General features: G+C 33.9%; 1 protein-coding gene across 2 annotated transcripts in view; it reads right to left on the reverse strand.

Annotated features, from left to right (window-relative positions):
- Nucleotides 1–10,047: 10,047 nt before the first annotated feature.
- The window catches only part of CSMD1 (CUB and Sushi multiple domains 1), a 1,058,834-nt gene continuing 1,046,621 nt past the window's right edge, over nucleotides 10,048–22,260 (reverse strand). For both annotated transcript variants that reach the window (XM_030269463.4, XM_030269462.4), the window contains 2 exons: nucleotides 16,239–16,371; nucleotides 10,048–13,641 (listed from right to left, as the gene is read on the reverse strand). In XM_030269463.4, coding sequence (XP_030125323.4) covers nucleotides 13,482–13,641; nucleotides 16,239–16,371 — 293 coding nt within the window. In that variant the 3' untranslated portion in view covers nucleotides 10,048–13,481. The remainder of the gene's footprint in view (nucleotides 13,642–16,238; nucleotides 16,372–22,260) is intronic.

Genomic DNA, 22,260 nt, shown 5'->3' on the forward strand with positions numbered 1-22,260 from the left:
CCTGCCCCACTGCAGTATTCATGGCCCTTAAGTGGGCTCTAGTGATTCCATATCTCTCTTGTAGTGTGGATCGAAATGGTTCCATCATTCCTGAGTATCACTGTGCTGCTGAGTAGAGATGGAGAATTATCTCCCTTACACTGCAGCACTGGATACGGCACTGGAGCATCCCCTAATGGTCACAGGGATTTTGCAGTCAGCGTGTCATCAGAACAGACCCATCTGGGGATGCCAGAGAATGGGAAATACTCCAGAGTTCCTCAATAGAAACATGCAGTGCCTCAACTACCAAAAGTCTTATCTTCCTCTAAGGAGAAAATGTCTGTCCTAAACTTAGGCTAATTGAATTGCAGCTAAAAAAATTTCTAAAACAGACTAGTCAGTAGTTCTCTGACCCATTTGAGACAGATCATGGAAGAAAAATTGAAATCACACATATTTTTTACCTAAGAAATTAATTTATAATATTATTATTAATTAATAATATTCACTGTGGTTTTTATGATAAATCTGTATCCAGCATATTACTTTCAATATTTTTTTATTCTTTTTAGAAACACACTTTGAAACAATTAATTTTGAATATTTTTGATGTTATGCCACTTACATAGTTCCACATTATCAGTTGAATTTGCATTGCAATTTTTAAGGAAAAGAAAATAACAAGAAAAAAATAAAGACGCTAGTACAGTTACACGTGACTTAAATTTCTATAGAACAAATGTAATTTAAGCTCAATTTACATAATAATTCTTAGTGATGAAAGAGGATTTGCTTCAAGTTATTAGATCACATCAAAATTATTTTATTTGAATTTGGTTTGGTTTGTTTGGTACAGAAATATACAAAACAAAAATGTTCACTCGTGCAGGATTCAAAAGCAGAAAAGCTATGTTTTTATTACCTAGACCTCACAACTAAAGGCGTTATGTAACACAGAATTTAAGCCCAAGAGCTTAGACTGCTTGTATTTCAAAGTTGTGAGCTTTGATATTATGTGTGAGTCAGAATAATGGGATTTAGAGGTAGCGTTCACCCACCTGTAACCACAAGTTTAAATTGTACTTCTGCAGTGCACAGAAGGAATGGCATGACTGCTCCCGAAGCTGACATCTTGACAGATACAGCAACAGAAACTTTGATATTTCCATTAGGTCTTAAATTTCACACTCAGTAATGAAAACAATGTGTCAGCACTTTTAAATGCTCACAAAGCCATGCACCATTACTGATTTCCCTAACACAATTGCTTCAAAAATTTCAAGTCTCACACCCACCTCACGGGAATACAAGACTCTTGCCTTCAAAACAATTTGAGCAATGTTATCTAATACACAACCCCAAAAATAGGTCTAAGAGGCAAGGCTTTTTGAGGATGGGACAATGATGGGTTTTTTTCTGTTGCACATGTTTACAGTATTCCTACATTTTGGGGAAAATTAAAATTTTGTTTGAAAAACTCTGAAATTATACATACAATCAACTCAAGCCTCAGAGATACTTACACACAAAGTAACTATTGACGTTGGTTCACATGAGCTTCTGCCCCTCCCTATTTCATAATGAAGATAAGTTATTCCACTGTCATGTTAGAACAAGCTTTGCAAAACAATTCTCTATGATGAAAAGAAATACAAATTTTAAATAGGGTTTACTTCTACTTGGCATGCAAGAACTCAGAAATCAGAAATTAAGTGTAAGAGAAAAAAAACCCACCCTGTTATGTTCAAAAGTTCATGAATCTTTCACTTTAAATAAGACTACAAATATTCCATATAAATTCTTTCATTTAAACATAACTTGATATTTGCTCAAGTATTAGCTATATCAAAGAAAGAAGTTTGATAGAGAGGAAACGCACACACTGGACACCAATAAAATTTTAAACTAGGATCCATTCCTTCAAAAAGAACCTATAGCACAAACAACTGATCCAAACTAAACTTGAGATTTGGTTCTTTTTTTGGCCTCTATTATAGGAAAACATACTTTACACAAAACAAGTATAAATATCTAATTCAGGGTCATATGAGTGAGGATTTTGTGACTGAGGACTGTGCATTTTGTATGTTTTATATGAAGAACTTAGTTTTTGCTGTGGGTTAATGTTGATGAAGCCTGCTAATGTCACTTGAAATATATGAAGATGCGTATTTCCAGGGGAGTAGATTTTGACAAAATATATGGAATGAAATAATTCAATTATTCAACAATTATTTTACCTGCATAGTAAATTTTAAGACATAAATCAAAATTCAACTAGATCCTTTGCATTGCCTCTAGGACAAGAAGTATTTGGCTTGTTAAAAAGATAAATTCTGTCATCCTGGTCTTAGAATATAGTAAGATTTTTTTTTGGGCACAAAAAACAGGTGGATCTAATACTTAGTATTATTAGTTAAGTATATTAATTTTAAAAACTAAACTGTTCTAGATGAGTTTTGTCTAAATCAAGTATTATCTCCTTTGACAACAAGTTTCTAACATATTTTTAACACAGCACTTCAAAATGTTTAATATTTCCAGTTGTAAAATATTACTTTCCTAGGAAAATCACTAAGTTTCTGAAGATGAAATACAGCTTATGGGTCATTCTCTTAATATTGGCATATAAATCTTAAAAAATATATTTAAAAAAAAGGCCTGCATGAAACACAGTAAATCAAGTTGCTTGATTTCTACAAGGCATGCCTGAAAATGCAACATAAAAATAAAGGAATTTCTATTACAGAGAAATATAGAAAGGATTAATTTAGATAGATATAATCAAAACAAAATGTTCAATAATTGCTTTAATTTGTTGGGAAGCTGACAGGGTAGTAATAATGGAAGCATTTTTGTATCTTGTCAAAAAATGTCTGGATTAATTTAAGGTGTCATCCAGGTGGAAATCTGTTGCTAGTAACAGAAAATAATCTGTTTCATGGAAAAGCTTGACATAAAGTGAGGACAAAACATAGTATTCATGCAAAAACTTAGTATTCAAAGCAAACATAAGATCTCTACATATATGCCTCAGCTACTTCAACATAATTAAAAATCAGAAAGATGTAAGCATATATTAAATATTTCAGAGGAACCTTTTCTTTTGAAACTTTCTTAAAATGAAGACTTATTCAGTATTACTAAAAAAAGGACAGAATAAATATGAAGGTGAAATATTTCTGCAACTAAAATTTAGTAACTTTATATAAAGTCTATATAACAAAGCAGAGAGCACATGGAGAGCTAAAAGAACGAGAAATTGAAACTTATGGAGTGTGAGTAAAAATAATTAGAAGTAAAGAGAGCATAAAGAAAGTTGTGCTTTAAAGATTTCTACAGTTGAAAGAGTTTTCTATATTTTCTGTGCTGATTACTATATGCTGCTGCAAAGTTTGTACAGTACATATCACAGCTTCATCAGTTGCAGCATCTCTTGAAAATGCTGTTCTGTGCAATACTTGTTAGTTAGTGTAGGGAGTTAGAGAAAACCTGAAAGAAAATGCAGCAGGTGCACTAAGTATTAGACATTTCTGTATTTTTATTGATTAATGATTCAGTTTAGCATGACCTTTAAAATCATCTTTGCTTCCGAGTTTAAAAATAGTACTTGTACAAGATTTGTTAGAAATGAAGTAATGGATTCAACATTCTATGCACCTGGGGGCAGAAATAAAAAAAGCAAGGTGATGCTATAACTAAAGAGCAGAAATGTTTTTTTAACAAGGAATAGTTTTGTTAGAGTCTTATTTTTTCTGAATTTTCCCTAGTTCACAAGTCGGTTTTTTGCTAGCAATAAATTAGCTTAGTATTTTTGAAAGAAATTCTTAGCATATTTCTTTTCCACTCTTAGATTCAGATTTTGGTTTGCTTTTCTGATTTCCAGATAGATAGGTACAATCCTTGCTAAAACAGCTTACCCTAGGACCAGAGAGTGCTCTTTGGTGCTGTTTTATTTATTAGCACAAGTGAAGCCTTTCAGTAACTATCTGGAGCATATCACGCATGAGGAGAGGCCAGGAGAATTTAGGAGCCTTAAAGAAGGATAATGGGAGATCTCTCTGCTATCTACCAAGCCAGACTCTCCTCACAATGGAAAGACAAGAAACAACCAAAATATTGTCCAGTATGAGGTCTGGCCCTAGTTAAAGGTGGAGTTTTTGGCCTCTCAAGTCTCCTGGAACCTACATGAGCCTGTCATTCTGTGGACTAACATGCATACATCCTGTATGGATACGAACAGATGTTCACCTGAAAATAAACTTCTAAAAGAAATTAAGTAAGTAAAAGACCAATGATACCTTTCTTAGGAAAGGTTCAAATCTTTAGAAAATTATATTGATTTTTTGAGTCTTGCACAAGCCTTTTGACAAGAGTTGGAATATTAACAACAGTATTGTTGAAATTTCCTGAAAAGAAAGATTCATTGGTTTAAAAACATGCCTAAAAGAAAAGTAAGCAAGACTCTGAGGAAATTAGATTTTCTTTTCATTCAATTTCTCATTCCATTCCTGGCTTTAGGAATCAACTTTAAAACCAGCTATAATTAAGATACTCGGAAAAGAGGTGGCAGGAGGTGCAAACAGGACAATAAGCTATTTACTATATACTGCCTGAAGGACCTCCTCCAAAGATAACTTTAGATTAACACTTTCTGTAGGGCAAATAGAAATTTTAGTTAAATGCAATTTATTATAACAAAAAATATTGCTGAAAACAGAGAAACTTTATCTGCTTTATGAAGGCTATATTTAGAGCATAAAAAATTGATTTACTTCCTTACTACCAACATATACTACCAGCATATTTACTTCCTTACTACCAGTATGCTTTCTTGCTACAATGTGAGTCCACAGGAAGAAGGAAAAATGTTTGGAATTTTTCCTTTAAAGAAAATGAAAAGTAAATGTGCATGTATATCTATGTGAGAGGGACAAAGCAAGAGAAAATGAATGCACACTCATAAATGCTTTCTTTGAATGAAAGTTAATAAGTGAATGCCACAATTTAAGCAGGTTATTGATATGAAAAAAAACATACAGTAGAGACAGTGAACTTTAAGCAAACCTGAGAAAACACAGTACTGAGCTGCTCAGGAAATGAAGGGCTGTCATAGTCTCATCATCCTTTAGACTTCAAAGAAAGTAGAAATAAAAAAGACAAAGAATAAAATCCTGAGAGGCTAAAGGAAAGGTTATTAATACATTTTTTCTAAGGTAGCATTGAATCAGAATGATGAAACAAATAGATAGAAGCATCAACTAATAGATAGGACAAGTGTTTTCAGCAAAACATTGCCAGGCACATGAAGGACAGAAACGTGATTGGAAGTAGTCAGCATGGAGTCACAATGGGGAAGTCATGCTTATTCATGTCCCAGGTGTGATAGCTGCAGTGCACTAAGCCTATTGCATTACAGCAGTAGTTAAAAACAACAAACAAAACCCTGAAACAGATGAAACAGTTAATTTTGACTTTCGTTCCCTCATATGCAAATCATTGCCAAACTACCTGACTCCCCTTTTATTTATTCTTCACCTTTGCCTTACCATATCAAGCTCTAAAATCCCCTCCCAACCACTCAGATACATCTCCCACCTTACCCAGACTTTGCTGTTACCTGAAATGAAAAGTCACAAGCAAAATCCTTATTAATTACATATTTTATTCATCACTTCATAGAAAACTGGAGAGTGAGTTACAGAGAAAATAGAGAGAAAAAGGGGATCAAGAGAATGTGATGGATAATATTCAGAAAACAAACAAAAGCTGATTATCATGAACCAGAAAAAGGATAGCTGGGGCTGGAAGGAAGAGGGAAGAAAGTGGAAGTGACCTCCTGTTTGTTAATTTCATTTTTTTTCCGCAATGTTAAGATGATCAGCATAAACCTTGCTATTTTGAGGAATCCTCAGCCTCTCTCAGGGATTCAGGAGCTCCAGGAATTTCTTCATCTAGCCTTTCCAGAGAAAAGGGTTCTTGAACAACTCTCTTCCCGTGCTTGTTGGTGCATTCTTCCACCTTGCCTTTCTTACGTTTCTATCAACAGAACCATCAGGACTGACAGTTACCACAGGTGACTCCTTACCACTTTTCCTGACTATTTTTCTACTTCCAAAGAGCTTTAAACAGAGCCTCATCCTTCTGCCCTTTCATAACAACCAAACCTGACAACTCTTCTCTGCACAGCTTCTCAGGCCAATCCCCTTTTACAACCAAGATATCTTCTTCAATGTCTCAGTGAAAGAAGCCTATCAGACAGAATATGTTAATCCCTCTAATTGTCTTTTCATTGTTATTGTAAGCCACTTTGTATGAGCAGGGATCAAGAGTCTTATCTCAAGTCCATCTGGAAAAGAGCAACTCTTCATGATAGTGAAAGAGCTCTATATCAGGTTGCCATACTACTGCTGTTTTGTGGTCAATGAATAATTCAGCCAGGTCTGTTGTCTGTGCCTTGGTATAATCACACATGGATTACTGCTGCAGAAGTGGATCTACATGGAATACACCCTGAAGTCCATAACCCCTGTAACTCAGTATAAATGTTGTGTCTTGTGGAAACCTTGAGATGAATAATAGAAGACTCTTCTTCCATGTCCGCCTCTTCTGATTTAAATTTACTTGTTTCCTTTCCAAAACATATTTTTCTTACCTAATGACCTAGATCAACAGACAGCTGCATCCAGAATTCCAGAGGGAGAACACTCTTCTTCACTAGCCTGCTAAGTAACATCTAGATTGAGCCTTTACCTTCAACCTAAATTCCTGAACTAATAGATTTCTGAACTATTCCCTTAACTCTATTTATGTGGCTATTATGGGCATGGATAAAGCCACACAAGAGGAAAATGCATCTAAAGGACTTCAATAGGCAATCTGTGCTGTTACAGATTGTCTCCACACTGTCCCAACAGCTCTACTCAGATAACACATCCATGGAGGTAGAACTTAGTACATTTCTGTTCAACACCATCTTAGTGTATCTCAGCTGGCCACATTCGAGGTTTGGATTTTTCTAGAGCTGTTTTACAATAAGCAGCTTCTCACCTAACCTATAACTAAACTTGAGTGCATGATCTTCACCTAGGTATATCAAAAAACTTTAGTCTAGTGGACACATTCTGCCCATGCTTATTATATGCTAACAGGAAAAGGTTCCTCGTCATCTATTATATTTTTGTTACAGTTGCTAAATAAGATGATTATTAGCCTTTATAGAAGGAAAACAGTAAAGCTAATTTTGATGAGCATTTTTTGGTGAGCAATTCTGCTTTTAGAGCCTCTCAAATGTTAAAGACTGTATTTATACTAGAAAATATAACAGTGTCAAAGAATGTTCCTGGGCATGGGAGTATGATCTTTTAGCACTTCATTTCTGTGTAATTTTTTCCTTTAAGGAATTTTCCTTGTGTTCTTTTACAGCATGGGCAAACTCAAACTTTTAGTACACCAAGAGTTAAAGAGGTCTATAGTTTCTGACATTCATATCCTAAATTTGAAATTTATATCCTCAAAACCCTTTGTTTTGAGGGTGTTTTGATATTCAATCCAACCATTGTTTCCTCCTATGTAGACCACCAGGCACACAATTTTATTCTTCATTCTAATTTACCTACATCATGGTTAAAAGGATTCTTCATCCTTACATATTTTTTCTGCAAGGAACAATCCAAAAGGAATTCTTCAAAATTTTTACTATGTCAAATATTGTAGTGCAGGGAGAAAGAGGTAATTTTCCAGGACTTGCTTTTAACAGCTGAGTGCTTATAGCAATCTTAGTTATGATTAACAACTCTGTGTTTCTCGTCAAGCTATGGAAGATTTTGACCTCTGACCCTAAATGCCTAATTTGACCACTTTAACTAGTACACTCTTGGGTGTGAAGGGGAAAAGGAACACTAACTCTCCACTGTGTTTTGGGGTTTGTAGGCAAAAAAAAATCCCCAACTGATAAGACTAATCTGCTCATCTTTGAGTAATTTCTGTCATGAATCCCAGTGAAAAGATATATGTTCTTCAGGCCAAAACTGACATGCTTAAGCATTCCTCTTGCCTTAGTATTTCCTATTGTTTAGTCCAGCTGGCTCTACTCGGCTTGCTGAGCTCTGTGGAAATTACATGCAAAATCTTACAGATCTCATTTTTTCATGGACATTGTATACAACTTGTTGCTGAAGCTTCTATTAAGGAACAAACACTCCTGGAAGTTAAACACTGAAAAACTGAGCCAAACTTCCCCAGTGGATTAGGCTCCATAAGCCATTAGGCTTATTCACATTTCTATATACTTACTACATAGATCTGTAATTTGGTATAATTATAATTTTATATATTAAAAAAATGTATAACTCCTTAGGAGGATCTTCTAATTCCTCATATCATACATATATAACCAAGTTCTGATAACTAATCACTAGACATATATATAGGCATATGTTAACCATTTTTTTATTTTTCTTAGTGAGGTTCAGTCTATAATCCTGTTCTTTGGTGGAAACCATTTTGTCTTTAAAACTGTTATCAATAAGGTTTGAAACTGTAATACTGCTTTACTCTAAAAAAATCAAGGCCTTTGGATTGAATCCCTCAAGCATATAAGGTGTCCCTGCATTTGGCAGGGACTAGATGATCTTTAAGGGCGCTTCCAAGCCAGGCCCTTCTATTATTTTATGATTGCTTTCTTATTTTCTTTCTGTGCATTACAGATGCATCTTAAAAGCAATTTATTTGACTTATTTAAAGGCAATATCCTGCGGAAGACCTTCTTCTTTCACCTTTCGACCCCGCTCCCTCAAGCATTGAGCCATATGATGTCAAGGTCCTGTGGTTTTGAGTTAGTAATCATGCTGGAGCAGGCAGCAATGTATTTAATGCAGTTTATGGATTTTAAAATTAAATGCAGCTTTAAAAAAAACATTTTCCATTTTGAGTAAATCATACCAATTGTTATGCTTTGATACTGTTTATGAACTCACTGCTGCTGATAGTAGATGCCAGCTGGAAAACGAGTTCATTCTTTACAGATTCAATTGAGAATGGCTCTTACATAACTGTATCCTCAACACCCAGAAAATATGTCTTTTCTATAAATGGTTTCTGTAGAATCTGAAATTAGATATACTATGCTGTGTTTTCCAATAGATCATAAGGGGAAATAATTTTTAAAAGCTGTCCCTGCAATTTGGCAATAGTGAAAAGAACAATAACTCATTTGTTTAGCATATTTAGACTCCTGTTTGTGAAAGAGATAAAAATCACGACTCCTTGTCAGATAGAGCCTCAACATCTGCTCTGATAGCGTCAGTGGTTACAGTTTACAGCTTAGTGTCTGGATAGACAGATCATTGTGAGAGATGGGAACCTTTAACACCGGTTTATAATATATCATATTACCAGAAGAATGGATTGTGAAGATGAGAAAGGCAGCAAGGACATACACATATATTAATTTTTTCTAAAGATGAACCACACTCATATGCTACCACTGATTCCCAAAGGAATAATGGATAGAATAGTCTTGAAGACTGACTCTTTGTTAATCTGTTAGCAAGTAAATAAATTCAGTATTTTTTAACATGAATATACACTAAAATATTTTTAAATGTTCAGAATTTCATATATTGATTCTAAAAATAGTCATATGTATGACTAACTTTATGTATAAAAGCATTTTAAAAAGCATTTTTATTTCATTCAAAGTATGTACATTTGACAAACCAGCTCTCAGATGTTAAAATTGGAAATACCTTTGGCTCCATGTGATCCATCAATTCTGTGGGTAGGATGCAGGCTTGTGAAAGAATAAACGAGTTATTTTTTATAAAACAATCAAAAACTTAAGTCCCATTTTACAATCTAAGTCTGCAACATAACAGGAGGCTAATTCCACCTCACTAGAAAGCGCCTGAATTTTTTTCCTAAGTTACAAAACGCTTGGGAACATAATATGACAAGACTAAGATTCTGTTGAAATATTACTTTATGAAAAACCAGTATCTGAGATTTAAAAGCATAAAAGGAAATAGAAGCAACAAAGTTGATAAGAAAAGGTCACACAATAGATGAAAATCTAAAATTAAATATTTAATTAGAACTCTGATTTTGTTTTCAAGGTAGGTGGCATTGCACAGGCTATATTACAGTCTTGTATGCTTGTTTCTTTTTTTTTTTTTTTTCCAAAGAGAATATTGTTTATTTTTAACAGGCCACTTTAATATTAATACAAGTGTAATAGGATCAGAACTGAAAATCAGCTAAAGATGGTAAATTTTACATTATTGGGAAAATTACAATTTCTTTTTGTATTGTAAAAACATTTATTTTTAACAATTTACCTACATTAATCAAAAAAGTACATCATATTTAATAATTTTACAAATTCTTCATAAAAAATATATCTCTGTACAAAAAGTTCTTTTGCACCTACTTCATGTCACAGCAGCATGTAGTGAAATGGCAGAATGGAATAGTGGGAATGAAAATTAGATTGACTTGGTCATTATGCGGGCGTTCTCCCAAGTCCCCCCACCCCCACCTTCCCACTTTTTTTTTATTTTTTTTAATAACAACTTTTTTGTTTACAAAATATTTTACACAAGAAAAAAAATTATTGCAGCTAGCCTGGAGAAAGGCAAGATGTGTGATACAAGCAGCAGTTTTTAACAGCTTTGAAGCACATAACCTGTTTTTTAAAAAAAATATAGCATGTATTATTAGCCTGTCATAATGATCTGGTCAACGCTGGGGGAAAAGTCTTCTGCATTTATAAGGAAAAAAACAGTTTTCCTGGCTGCCATTACTTAGCCACTGCACATCATCTTAAGAGCCTCACTCTGAAGAAGCACCATATCTAAGTGCATGCATACACAGCCCTCTGTATAATAACTTCAGGAGAAAGAGATCCAACCTCTACAGAAGACTCAAACATGGTGGAGAAGGAGAGGAATTTGAAAGGCATGGGTAGGACTAATTTGCAATACTTTGGTTTTACTTGGGTTCCAGTGTGAAGCTCCTGTTTAATCAACGCTCCACGCAAACTTCTTAGGATAATTTCTAAGTGTATTCCTTTTGAGTGTCCCTGATCAAAGAGCACTCAGGATAAGCAATCATTACATTACCTCCCAAAATGAACCACTGAATAATGGATTCATGGAATCTGGGCACTCTAATACAAAAGACCAAACCATTTCACTATTCTCGTTTATCCTCCAACACATTCCTTGGTGGTCTTAGTGAGACAGAGCACTGAAGCATACACTGTAATGATAGGACTAGAACTCATCAATAGAAACTACATATTTTGTTTTCAAAACTCATTTTTTTTGTTCTGTCATTGCCACTACAGAAAGATTTTTAATACAGTAATGTCAATTTTTAACACCTGTCAGCAAAGTTACTCAGACAATATCCTCCTTCCTAGCCTACTGTTCCTATAGAAGCTCTTCATTTGCCAAGCAACTTTCTCTATGCGGGGGAGGGTCAGGACAACTTTTATCTGATGACTGTTCTTTCTCAGAAAATGTGAAGGGCTCTGAGATGGGACAGCTAAATGAAACTTACTGCACAGTAACTTCAAAAAAAAAAAAAAGAAAAGAAAAGAAATCAAAAAACTACAAACAAAATGAACAAGGAACTGACTGGAAAGGATTATTTATTACATTTCCTTCAGAGTTTCTTGCTCATATGAAGAATGTAACAGCTGCAGGCCCTACAATTATTATGTATTATATTGCTGGTAGTTTTCATCTAACAGATGTAGTTGTTAAACTGACCAAGGGATACCTTTGAAATTTTTGAAATTTTTATTGCATTCTGCAACATTATCTGAAAAACCTGTTACTGGGCTTATATTACCTTTTGGTTTGTGTATAACAGCCAGACCTACACACATATGGAGTTCAGAAAACTTTTCAACAGGCTTAGGTGGCAATAGGACATTTTGAAATTCAGAAAACAAAACCAAAAAAGCATCAAAAAAACAGCCCTGAATTAGAAGAAAAACAAAACAACTTTCCTGTTTTTTGAACTCAACGTGTATGATTAAAACCAGATTTTTCTTCATTATTTACTAGGATTTCCTAATTTTAAAACTCAATTTCATTAATCTGCCCAATGGCATTTTTTTTAAATTTTCATTCAATGAAACATCTAATTCTATGCAAACTTTAATGATTACTCAACCTTTATATGTATAAATATCTCTGTCAAACTGTGTAAGTACAAAAGCAGTAAGCACTGTGTTTAAAAAAAATTAAAACAAACAGAAAGCAAAGATAGCTAAATATTTCTCTTTGTTCAAAGTAGAAACTAAATGACCACTTTTTATGGACAATTTGCCCTGGGTCTTTCTATGCTACTGTAACGTGTTTTAGTTCCATTAACATCAGAAAATGATGTCATATTAAAGGAAAAATGGAAAAAAATGCAAAAGGGAAGACTGTATTATGAGCAGAGGCTCACAGGCTTTATGAGCTATCTAAAATAAATTACTATTCACATTTGTACATGGCAAGCAGCAACAGCTGCTAACCCCCCTGCTGTTAAATAGTATGATACTGAAAGTGGTGATTGATAACTGATTTCAGAAGAAAACAATAGTGGCAATGAAAATTTCTTAGAAATGGGCTCTTGTTCTGGCTCAAAGTCTCCAGTCACTTGTAATCATGTTTTCAATGAAATTTAGTCAAAAATTGACAAAAGAAACATTATCCTCTATAGCACAAGATTTTAACTGGTGCTAAACATGGGGGTCATTTTAATACTCCAGGTAAATGTATTGTGGAATCTTTTGCTTGGCAAAAAGTGAGTGAATGTCTATATACAATGTACAGTGCGTAGAAACCCTGTGTATTTTTACCAGTATCTTACTCAGCCAGCCATTACACCCTAGTGCAAAAAAAATTTGTGCATTAATATTTTGAGACATTAACGGCTGATTGGGGAATTGGCAAATCTGCCTTATGAATAAAATATACTGCAAGTTTTCCTAATTTTAGCAAAATTTCAATGGCAAAGCATTTGCAAGTGTATGCAACCTCAAGGAAGGCTGTCTCCTACTTCAAGAGAGCTTTATTTCTTCAGAATATTCCTGGGGATAATCTGTGGTGCTATCATTTGTCACAGTACTCAATGGATTTATCCAAGTGCCCAGAAGAAAACATTGAAAGGCATTCAGCCGCATACAAATATGAGAGTCTGAGGCATTAAATATGACAAATTGGCATGACTTGGCAGTCTTCCTTATAGTGTGCCTTGGTTTGAAGCAGATGCAGCCAGGCATTTTGATCCAACTTTTAAGATGGAAAAATATTCTTTGTCTGATCCCCCGAAGACTGACACGTTTTTACCAGAAAATTTAGCTGCATGTAGGCTGACAGAAGATGTTAAAGATTACAGCAGCAAAGCCAAGAGAAGGGAAACTGGTATATGGCACCAAAGGAATTACTGCTTGTCCATCAGAGGTATGGCTATGAATCAGTCATATTGGGCACTGAAGGCTATACCACTGTACAAACTGTGTTCAGAGTCGTATCAAACCTCACAGCCTTTGCCTCTGTGGGTTTTAAGTTTGTGTCATACATGGGATTTTCAAATGAAGCTTGTCCATTACTGTTTTCATGTCCAGCATATCCATTGTATTGTACTTTTGGTCTTGTTCTGGGGAAAAAAAAGACAGGAAATTATCGTTAGCAATAATAGACATTTTAATATTTCAATTCTGTCTACATACAACAGCAAGTATCCAGAATATCTTGCACTGCTAGTGGTAGTAACCTCCAGGTAAGTGTCTGCAATTCCAGCTATTCCAGGTAGATCTCCCACAGCATATCTTTCTACCTCCATACCAACAATAAACACTGCTAACTACCTTGTCCAAATACCTGTAATCAGATTGATCAATTCCTGACTGATGTTCACATAAATGTTGACAATTCAGCATGAAATGATACTGAAACTAACCAATTTTTTGATAACTTTCTCTCCATGAAAGATTTATCAAAATTTCAAGAACATGCACATTATTATGCAAAGCTCTGTTAGAACAAATTAAGCCAATAATGAAATTAAAATAAACCAGAATTGTGCAGATTTTCTGATATATCTAGAAAAGTGATACCCTATGATATTTTATTTTATTATTTTATGATATTTTATTTTAATATATTAAACTTAAATCTCTTAGTATCTGGAAGTATCTAAGTATATATAAGTTCAGTATATTGTTTTATACATATAATTGTAACAAGGCAAGAAAGGAGAAAAAGAGTGCAAATGTAAGTGCTTGGTGCTTAAAAAACAATTTAGTCCCTCATTATATAACTTCAGAAAAGGGTTCTTGAAAATCAAATTCTTCTTATAAAATTATTCTGTTTTGGATAGCAGATAGGGAAAGCTGTCACTGAAAGATATTACTAATGGAAATTGACAACATGGAAATAATTCTGATACTAATAAATATGTTTTTATAACTATTTTAATTGTATAACTACTAAACATTCTTACAAGTTAACTAGGAGCTTTCCTAAGTACATGTAATTAAATATATTTTAATTTTGCTCAGAAAGATTGGGATGCAGTCTTCATTCCTGAAGTAGTCCCTATCAGCCAGATAAAAGGTACAACTGTGTAAAAAAGATTTAACAACCCTGGTTCTAATTTGACGATGCCTGTGAGAGATAGGCACAGCCAAAACATCCATAAAATTGTACCCTAAGACCTTTAAATTCTCTGTTACAGAGAGCCTCTAGGGACATAACTACCATCACATCATTTTGACAGTTTCATGTTGTTATTCTCATAATTAATGTAATTTCAAGAAAGACCCTTCAAAATGTATAGATTCTATTATCTTTCTATTGGAATATCCTTTCTTCTGAAAAGAATAAAATTTGACCTAAAATTAATTCACATCACTAATCAACACCAATTTTTTGATGGCAATATGACACTGATCCCCTTCAAAACCTGCAGTTTAGTGTAAGTAATTCATTGAAAATAGAAGAAAAGAAAAAATATTCTTTGAAATATTAAGTTATGAGAAACATCTCCTATCTCAAATATAATGCATTTAAATTAGGCAGAACTGCAATGCTGCACCAGCCATACCATTAACAGAGAGATTATAGCTACTTGTCTAAAGAATGAGTTTATTTTCTCTCAAACACATACTGCTGATTTAAGGCATTAAAAAGTTCAGAGGATAAACTACAAAATGTACTTTCATGTCACAAAATAATTTTTTTATGAGTTTGCCTCCTTTTCATTCCATCTCTTATCCAGATTCAAATGCCTGGGTAGTCATAATGCTCTCAAAGCTCCCCTCACCACTGCAGAACAGAAGCTGTCTGAAAATGTAGACCTGTAGGCATCAGAAAAGCATCTTACAATATCAAGTTTGAAGACATAGTTGACATCTCTTCCTGAGCAGTTTTTGTCAACAAAAGGCTATACTACATTTCAGGACATGGATAATTTTAACTACAGTTCCCAAGTTCAAGCCCCACAGCACTTTGTTTTTCCCAAATCATCAAATGCTGAAATAGGAAGACAGTTTACTGCATCGTAGGATACTGGTGGACCTCAGATTGTCTGTGTGATTTCTTGCAATTACACAATCCCTTGGTATCGTGATTATAGAACAAAAGTTTAAATAGCATGTTCCTGTTATATACTATTTTGCAAATAGTTGTCAGAATGAACAAATTTTCAGAAGATACATAAGATATCAGCCTTCAAAACAGATTTCAGACAACTTTGTTGGATTTATTCTATTATCTAGGGACATATAAAAGTTTCATATGACCTGAAGTGGTGCCAATTCTTATAGTAATCACTAGCTGACTCAGCACATACTATAAGTAGTCACATTATAGGCTGTTCCCTCGTGGAATTTATGGATTTTTCAGCTTGTATAATTAATACTAATAAGCTCTTTGAAAGAAGCAGCATACATTCAATTTAATAAAGCATTAAAATGAAAAAATAGAACATGTGACCTCAGATTTCAATCTGATTCAGCCTAATGAACCAAGAAGGTTGAAAGGTCTTTGCTCCTTAACAGAGAAACTAATTTTTCAACATGTACACCATTAAGAACTGCTCTGCACTGAACTCCTTAATGGGAATACCTAGAAATATTTGTCTTTCTAGAGCAAGGATGTTCTTAAAAGCTTTTAGCACTGTGTTCTCTAGTTACCTATGAAAATCAAACAAAAAAGCTCATTAAATTATTGAATAAATAATATTTACAATACCTGTGTTTGTAGAGGTAAAATGCAAACCCTGATAATATTAGAGCAAAGAATGGTACCAGGATGGCAGCTGCAACTGAACTGCTGTTTGTACCATAATAGTGATTTGAAAGGTCTGTGTCTGCACTTAAAGGACCTGAAATAAAACAAAAGGAGCAGAAATAAAATTTCCACATTATCTACAGGGAGAAATAAAATTCCCATGTTATCTAGCTAATGATTTTCTTTTTATTTAAGAGTTAAAGATGGATACTTAAAAACTTAAAATAAATAGCATACAAAATCACAGTATAAATATTGTTAATACCACTTCATAACATATCAATAACTATATAAATTATTTGAAAATAGTATTCAGCAAGTAAAATAATTATGATTATTGACATAATAATCTGATGATGACTCAGTTTAATAAAGTTAAGCCATAAAACTTCTAAAAAACAAATTAATTCTGCAAAAGTACTGTATTCGAGCAGTCTTAATATTCAGCTTGGAAACAACAAGCAATGCAAGACCACAACAAACAAGAACAAGGAAGGAAAAACTCAGGTGACTGCGATAGATCACAGATGTTCTGCTCAGCTCAGTAGCCCTCCCAAGTCTGCACCTGTGCCCACGTCCCTCCAGCAGCTGTGGATAGAACGGTGCAGAGAATGCAAATGCAGTGCCCTGTGGCACGGCCTTGCTGGGCTGCCATTGTGGACAGCAGATAACCTGGACTGTAAAGCATTTTGCAGAACACATTTTTTCATCAGTATAAAGAGACACATCACTAAGTTGCTTAAATAATTGACCACATTGGTAATTCAACTTGTGAAGGATGAAAGACAATTTAATGATGAAAAATACAGAAAATTTTATAGAAAAAAAAATGTTTTTTGAGATCCAACTCCATGTTGCCAGTTTTGAATTCACAGCTCTTCAGAAAGCAGAATAGGTCCCATTCAAGAAAGACCAAGACAGAGGGAATGTACAGAGAGGATCAAGCTTTGACAGGTATCTGTGCTTGATATTCTGGGGTATTATTGCTATTGAGAGTGAAGAAGAGCAGGAGACACTGCTGTTTACCTCTCAGAAATGCTCCAAACCACCAGTACAGAGTGTTTCAAAAACCACAACTCCCTCACTGACAGCAGCAACATCTATCAGTCTTTTTAGGACTCTAGTGCAAACCAGTTATACAAAGACATGGCTACTATGCTAATTCACCAGTCTACTAAAACATCCAAATAAGTTCAAAAACTGAGAAAATAAAAATAATAGTAAAAGTAATAGTTTTTTTGATTTATTATAAGTTATTATTACTTATAAGTAAAAGTAATAATTCTCCTATTCTCCCAGGAAGTGTTCAAGGTCAGATTGGATGGGGCACTGGCAACCTGATCTAATGAATAGTATCCCTGCCCACTGCAAGCAGTTTAGAACTAAATTATCTTTAAGGTCTCTTCCAATACAAATCATTCTACCATTCTATGATTTCTTGCAGTTCAAGCTCAATAGAAAAAACAAATGAGATAAGTTTTTTCTTCTGTGAGATATCTTTAAATCACAAGTGTTTCAACTGTCAATATTAAAATACCTCTTGCACATTTAATTTTAAAAAATGTAATAAATTTTAGGAAGTAATTAAGTTGCCTTTAAAATGAAGCCAACCTCCCTAGGAATTTCCGTATTGCTACATATGCTCACGTAAAATACGACAAAATATTGCACTACAATCTTTTTCACTGTTCAGTTATTTGGAGTAATTAATAAAAAATAAGAAAATTATCAAATTCATTGAAGTTAACTTACATCAACAAAAATCAGGAATTAATATTCAAACACTTATACAAATTTCAAATACAAATATGTTTGATCAATGAAATCTTAACTTTTATGTCAAAGCTATCATCATGTCACATATGATAGATACATTTTAATGTACAAGTAGCAGAAAAATTCTAAAATTCATAAAAGAAATTCTTAGTATGAACTTTTTGGTTTATTTGGTTAATTTTAAAGAACTGTTGTGTAGCTCAAGATTTAAAATCAGGCAGAAATTTACACTTAAAGAGTTTCTTTTAAGTTATCTATGTTGGATAACTGATTCACATTTAATACTTTACACAAGATTTCTAGTGGAGGTAATCACATATTCCATATCTCTACAGTTTTTGAAGTACCACATGTAAGGTAATGAAGCTTGAAATTTTTGACTGAAGTTTACAAGCTTTAATTGGAGAGTTTCAACCTGGAGTTGACCAGGTTCAGACTTTCCAATGAATGTGCTTTTCATTAGGAAAATAACCTTCACTGCAGTTCTGCATAATCTGAATTTTAGTCATGTATGAGACTCAGTATAATTTCAACATGGTCTGGCTACTCATTATAATAATTTTCAGATCTGCTTATGATTAAACATATACTGATGCGAACTTTGTTATTCTTTGGACAGCATTATAATTGTACTGCCCAAACTAAGGTTGTAATTGCTACCACATCTAAAAACAGAAAAGTGGAAAGACCTAAATATACACACAAACACACACAAAATGTATGCAAAAGATAATCTGATTTACTTTTCATTAAAACAGCCATACTTAGTCTCTGGGAAATGTGTGATTTAGTAGAGGGATGTTCAGTAAGATTATAAATGTTTTTGGGTTTTTTTAACAGTACATGTTATAACAGGACTTTAGCCCCCAAAATAGAAGCAGTCAGGTGAATTCAAATTTTGAAAACACACAGTGAATTCATTAATGTACAAGCTGTGCACTTTTATTCTTGAGGTGATTGAAAAGTATTGTAATTTGTACCTAATAGAAAATAAAACTTTTTAAAAGAAAATACTGTGCAACCTGATCTCATAGTGGCAATCCTGCCCTTCTGACCCAAGCCATTCCATGATTCTGTGATTAAGAACATTTTCTTATTGTGTGGATCTATCATATGCATTTCTCCTTTGTCTCCTAGCTCAGGGTTTTAGTTGGCTGGCATCTGTATTGCATGAATCAGCTTTACTAAGAGAAATGCTATTCAAGTCAGAGAAAATGTGACAGCAAAAGCCACGCAAGGTTAAGAAAAATAGAATTACATGCCTAAGAATAATTTCCGAGACAAGGATGGTTAGTTTAAGATAAAAAAAATACCAACACAGAAAGAAAATCAGCATCTTTCAAGGAACAACATAGGCTGGAGCTTCTTCATCTGACTGAACCTGCTGGACAGCAAAGACTCTTTGGATAGGTGCCTCACTGGGTGTAGACCTGTGTTACCAACAGTTTCATAGCTCATTACTCCAGGTATCTCTTTGTGCTTTAGCTAACACACAACAGCTCTGCACTCTAGAGCTTTCAGTACCCTGTTTAGATGTAGAGTTTCCTTGTGAGGGATGAATCTGTGTGAAATGATCTGGAGAGGAAGGATGATTTATGGAGTGAAATTTAAAATTCACATCTCATGATATTCAACATTTTAAAAGTTGATTAATTTCCAGTAATGGATGTGTATTCTACAGCTATTGATCTAATATAACACAGATGCAAATTAATTCTGCATATTTCATTTTTTGTTAATATGTTTGTCAATCTAGACAAGTATAAAAGTACTTTGAGGAACAAAAAAATTGAAAAAGAAGTGGGTAATTGTATTTCTCTATAGAAAATAAATACAGGAAAATAATTCATTTTGTGAAGAAGGTTTCTCTTCTCACAAAGCTACCTTTCTACACAATTTTAAAACAAGTGTCCAGACTGGAATGAACAGGATTTTAGAATAAACATCATCTAGAAATTTAGTGTTGAGCCATATACACTCAGCAATTGCTGAAACTGAATTTAGCCACAGACTTGCAGGCTTTAGAAACAAAGTTGCTATAACGTAACAGACAAAAAGGCCTGAGAAATTACTGATTACTGGGCAAAAGAGGTTAAATAATTTGGTGTCTCAGCTTGGGTTTTTAAGAAGGCTCAGGTATAGTACTAATTCTCTAAACAGATTTCTAACAAATATCTTTGTCCTTTGGGTTATTTTCTAAGGCTACAACCAAAATTGCTTCTAAGAGAAGATAAAAAGTACTAAGGAAGAAATGTTCTTTCCGTTGTCATGTCATTAGGTTTGAAGACTGAGCATTCTCAGTTCTTTGAGCACAGTTCTAATAATGCCAACATTGTGGGTTTGATTGCTGTATGAGTCATTCATTTAAGAGCTGGACATTATTTTCCTTGCAGGTCTCTTCCAACTCAGAATATTCTGTGATTCTGTGATACCCACTGAGACCAGTCTTTTTCTAGCATTATGTTATAGAAAATTATTCATAAAATACATTGGTCTTTCCCCTTAACCAAGTAGTTCTCTATAAATGCTGTCTTTGAAATATGCTTGCAGATGGAGAATTACATATTGCTTTATGTATGCACCAGTTTATGTATACTTTTGGCTTACTGTAAAGGCAGCAAATAATTTAACTTAGAAACTAGAAATATGTTAAGTCTTCAGATAGAGGATATATGAGATCACCATCTCAGCAAAATATTAATGAAGAAAATAGATTTAAAAAACAAAGCAAATTACCCTTGAATATAAGAGAGTATTGACAAATATTACTTAGATGGAAATTTGCTGATTCCTTTTAGCTGTTAATTATTCAATAGAGAATAAGCAATTTATAGAAAATCAGTATCCTTTTAGCAATCTTGTAAAAGACATGGTGTCTGCATTTAGAGCAAGCTCTCTACTGAGAAGTCAAAGCTGAAGATGAGAGGACCTCAGTCCAAGAATACAGGATTAACTTGAACACTCCAGCTCCTTATTAGCCTTATACAAACTGATCTCTTATATCACAGCTCTACAGGGTGATATGGACAAAATTTTCCACTACTATAGAATACATCCAGTGGAGAATTCTCTCACTGTTTCACTTTCTGTTTATTCTTCAATTACCACCTATAGTTATTACCTTCACATAGAATCAAACTTTTATTTTAGGTAGCTGGCAAACCATGGATATATTTTTTGATCTTGCTTAAAAAAATAGAAAATATAAATATACATCTCCCTTAACCAAAACCAACAAACCACATTCTTACTGTTTCAAGATACCTAAGGCTGCTTAACTGACAGATGTTTGAACAAATGTTGATGCTCTACTTTTACGGTGTGGTAACTAAAATCAGAAAGCAAATGCAGCTTAGATATTACAGTAGGAAAGATTACATGAAAGTAAAGGCAGACATATAATCTGTCCCACACAAGAGTTTACTCTGAAGATTGAATTTGTGTTTGACTTCAATAATTGGCAGTTCCTAGGGTGGGACCCTGAAAAGATGGGTTTCTGCCCCTAGTTACTAAACATACTTAACAATTTGAGAGATGGCCAAGATGAGACAATTCACAGCATAACTGCTATTACAGTACTTAACAGAGCAAAGAAATACAAGAGAGATTCAACAGAACTCTAAAGAGCACCGGGTACAACACCAATGAAGCTAATGGAACCAAGGCGATTTATAAAATGTACATATAGTCTGCCATAGACATATTGGCTAAGCTGTCTCCTCTTCCTAGACCAGTACTTTTCTGTGAATATACCATGCTTTGACCACTTTGCAGTAGATCCAGGATCTACACTTGATATTTGCCAAAAATACTTTATGAGTGAATATTTCATAAGTAAATACTTTCGTTTTTATGATAAAACTATTTTATGAGCAAAATAACTAGTCTTGTAACAGCTGCTAGGACACTTGAGCCCATAGCTGTAATACATACCTCAGACACTCATTTAATATTTTTGATAGTGAATTAAAATTCTGTCCAAATACATATACATTCTGAAAACATCCACCAGCAACAGGCACTCTCCAAATGACACTGTCAGAATTAGGGTTGATTTTGTCCTTTTAATTTCTTATATGATTCTGATTACAATTTATATATTTAAGCAGGAAATGTGTTTGCATTGCATGATATCCCTGGTACTTTCAAAAAGAAATTCAAGTGCTTGCAATGGCATTCTCTTTAAGAGCATCCTATACTTATTAGG

This window comes from Taeniopygia guttata, chromosome 3 (genome assembly GCF_048771995.1).
Source record: "Taeniopygia guttata chromosome 3, bTaeGut7.mat, whole genome shotgun sequence".
NCBI classification, from domain to species: Eukaryota; Metazoa; Chordata; class Aves; order Passeriformes; family Estrildidae; genus Taeniopygia; species Taeniopygia guttata.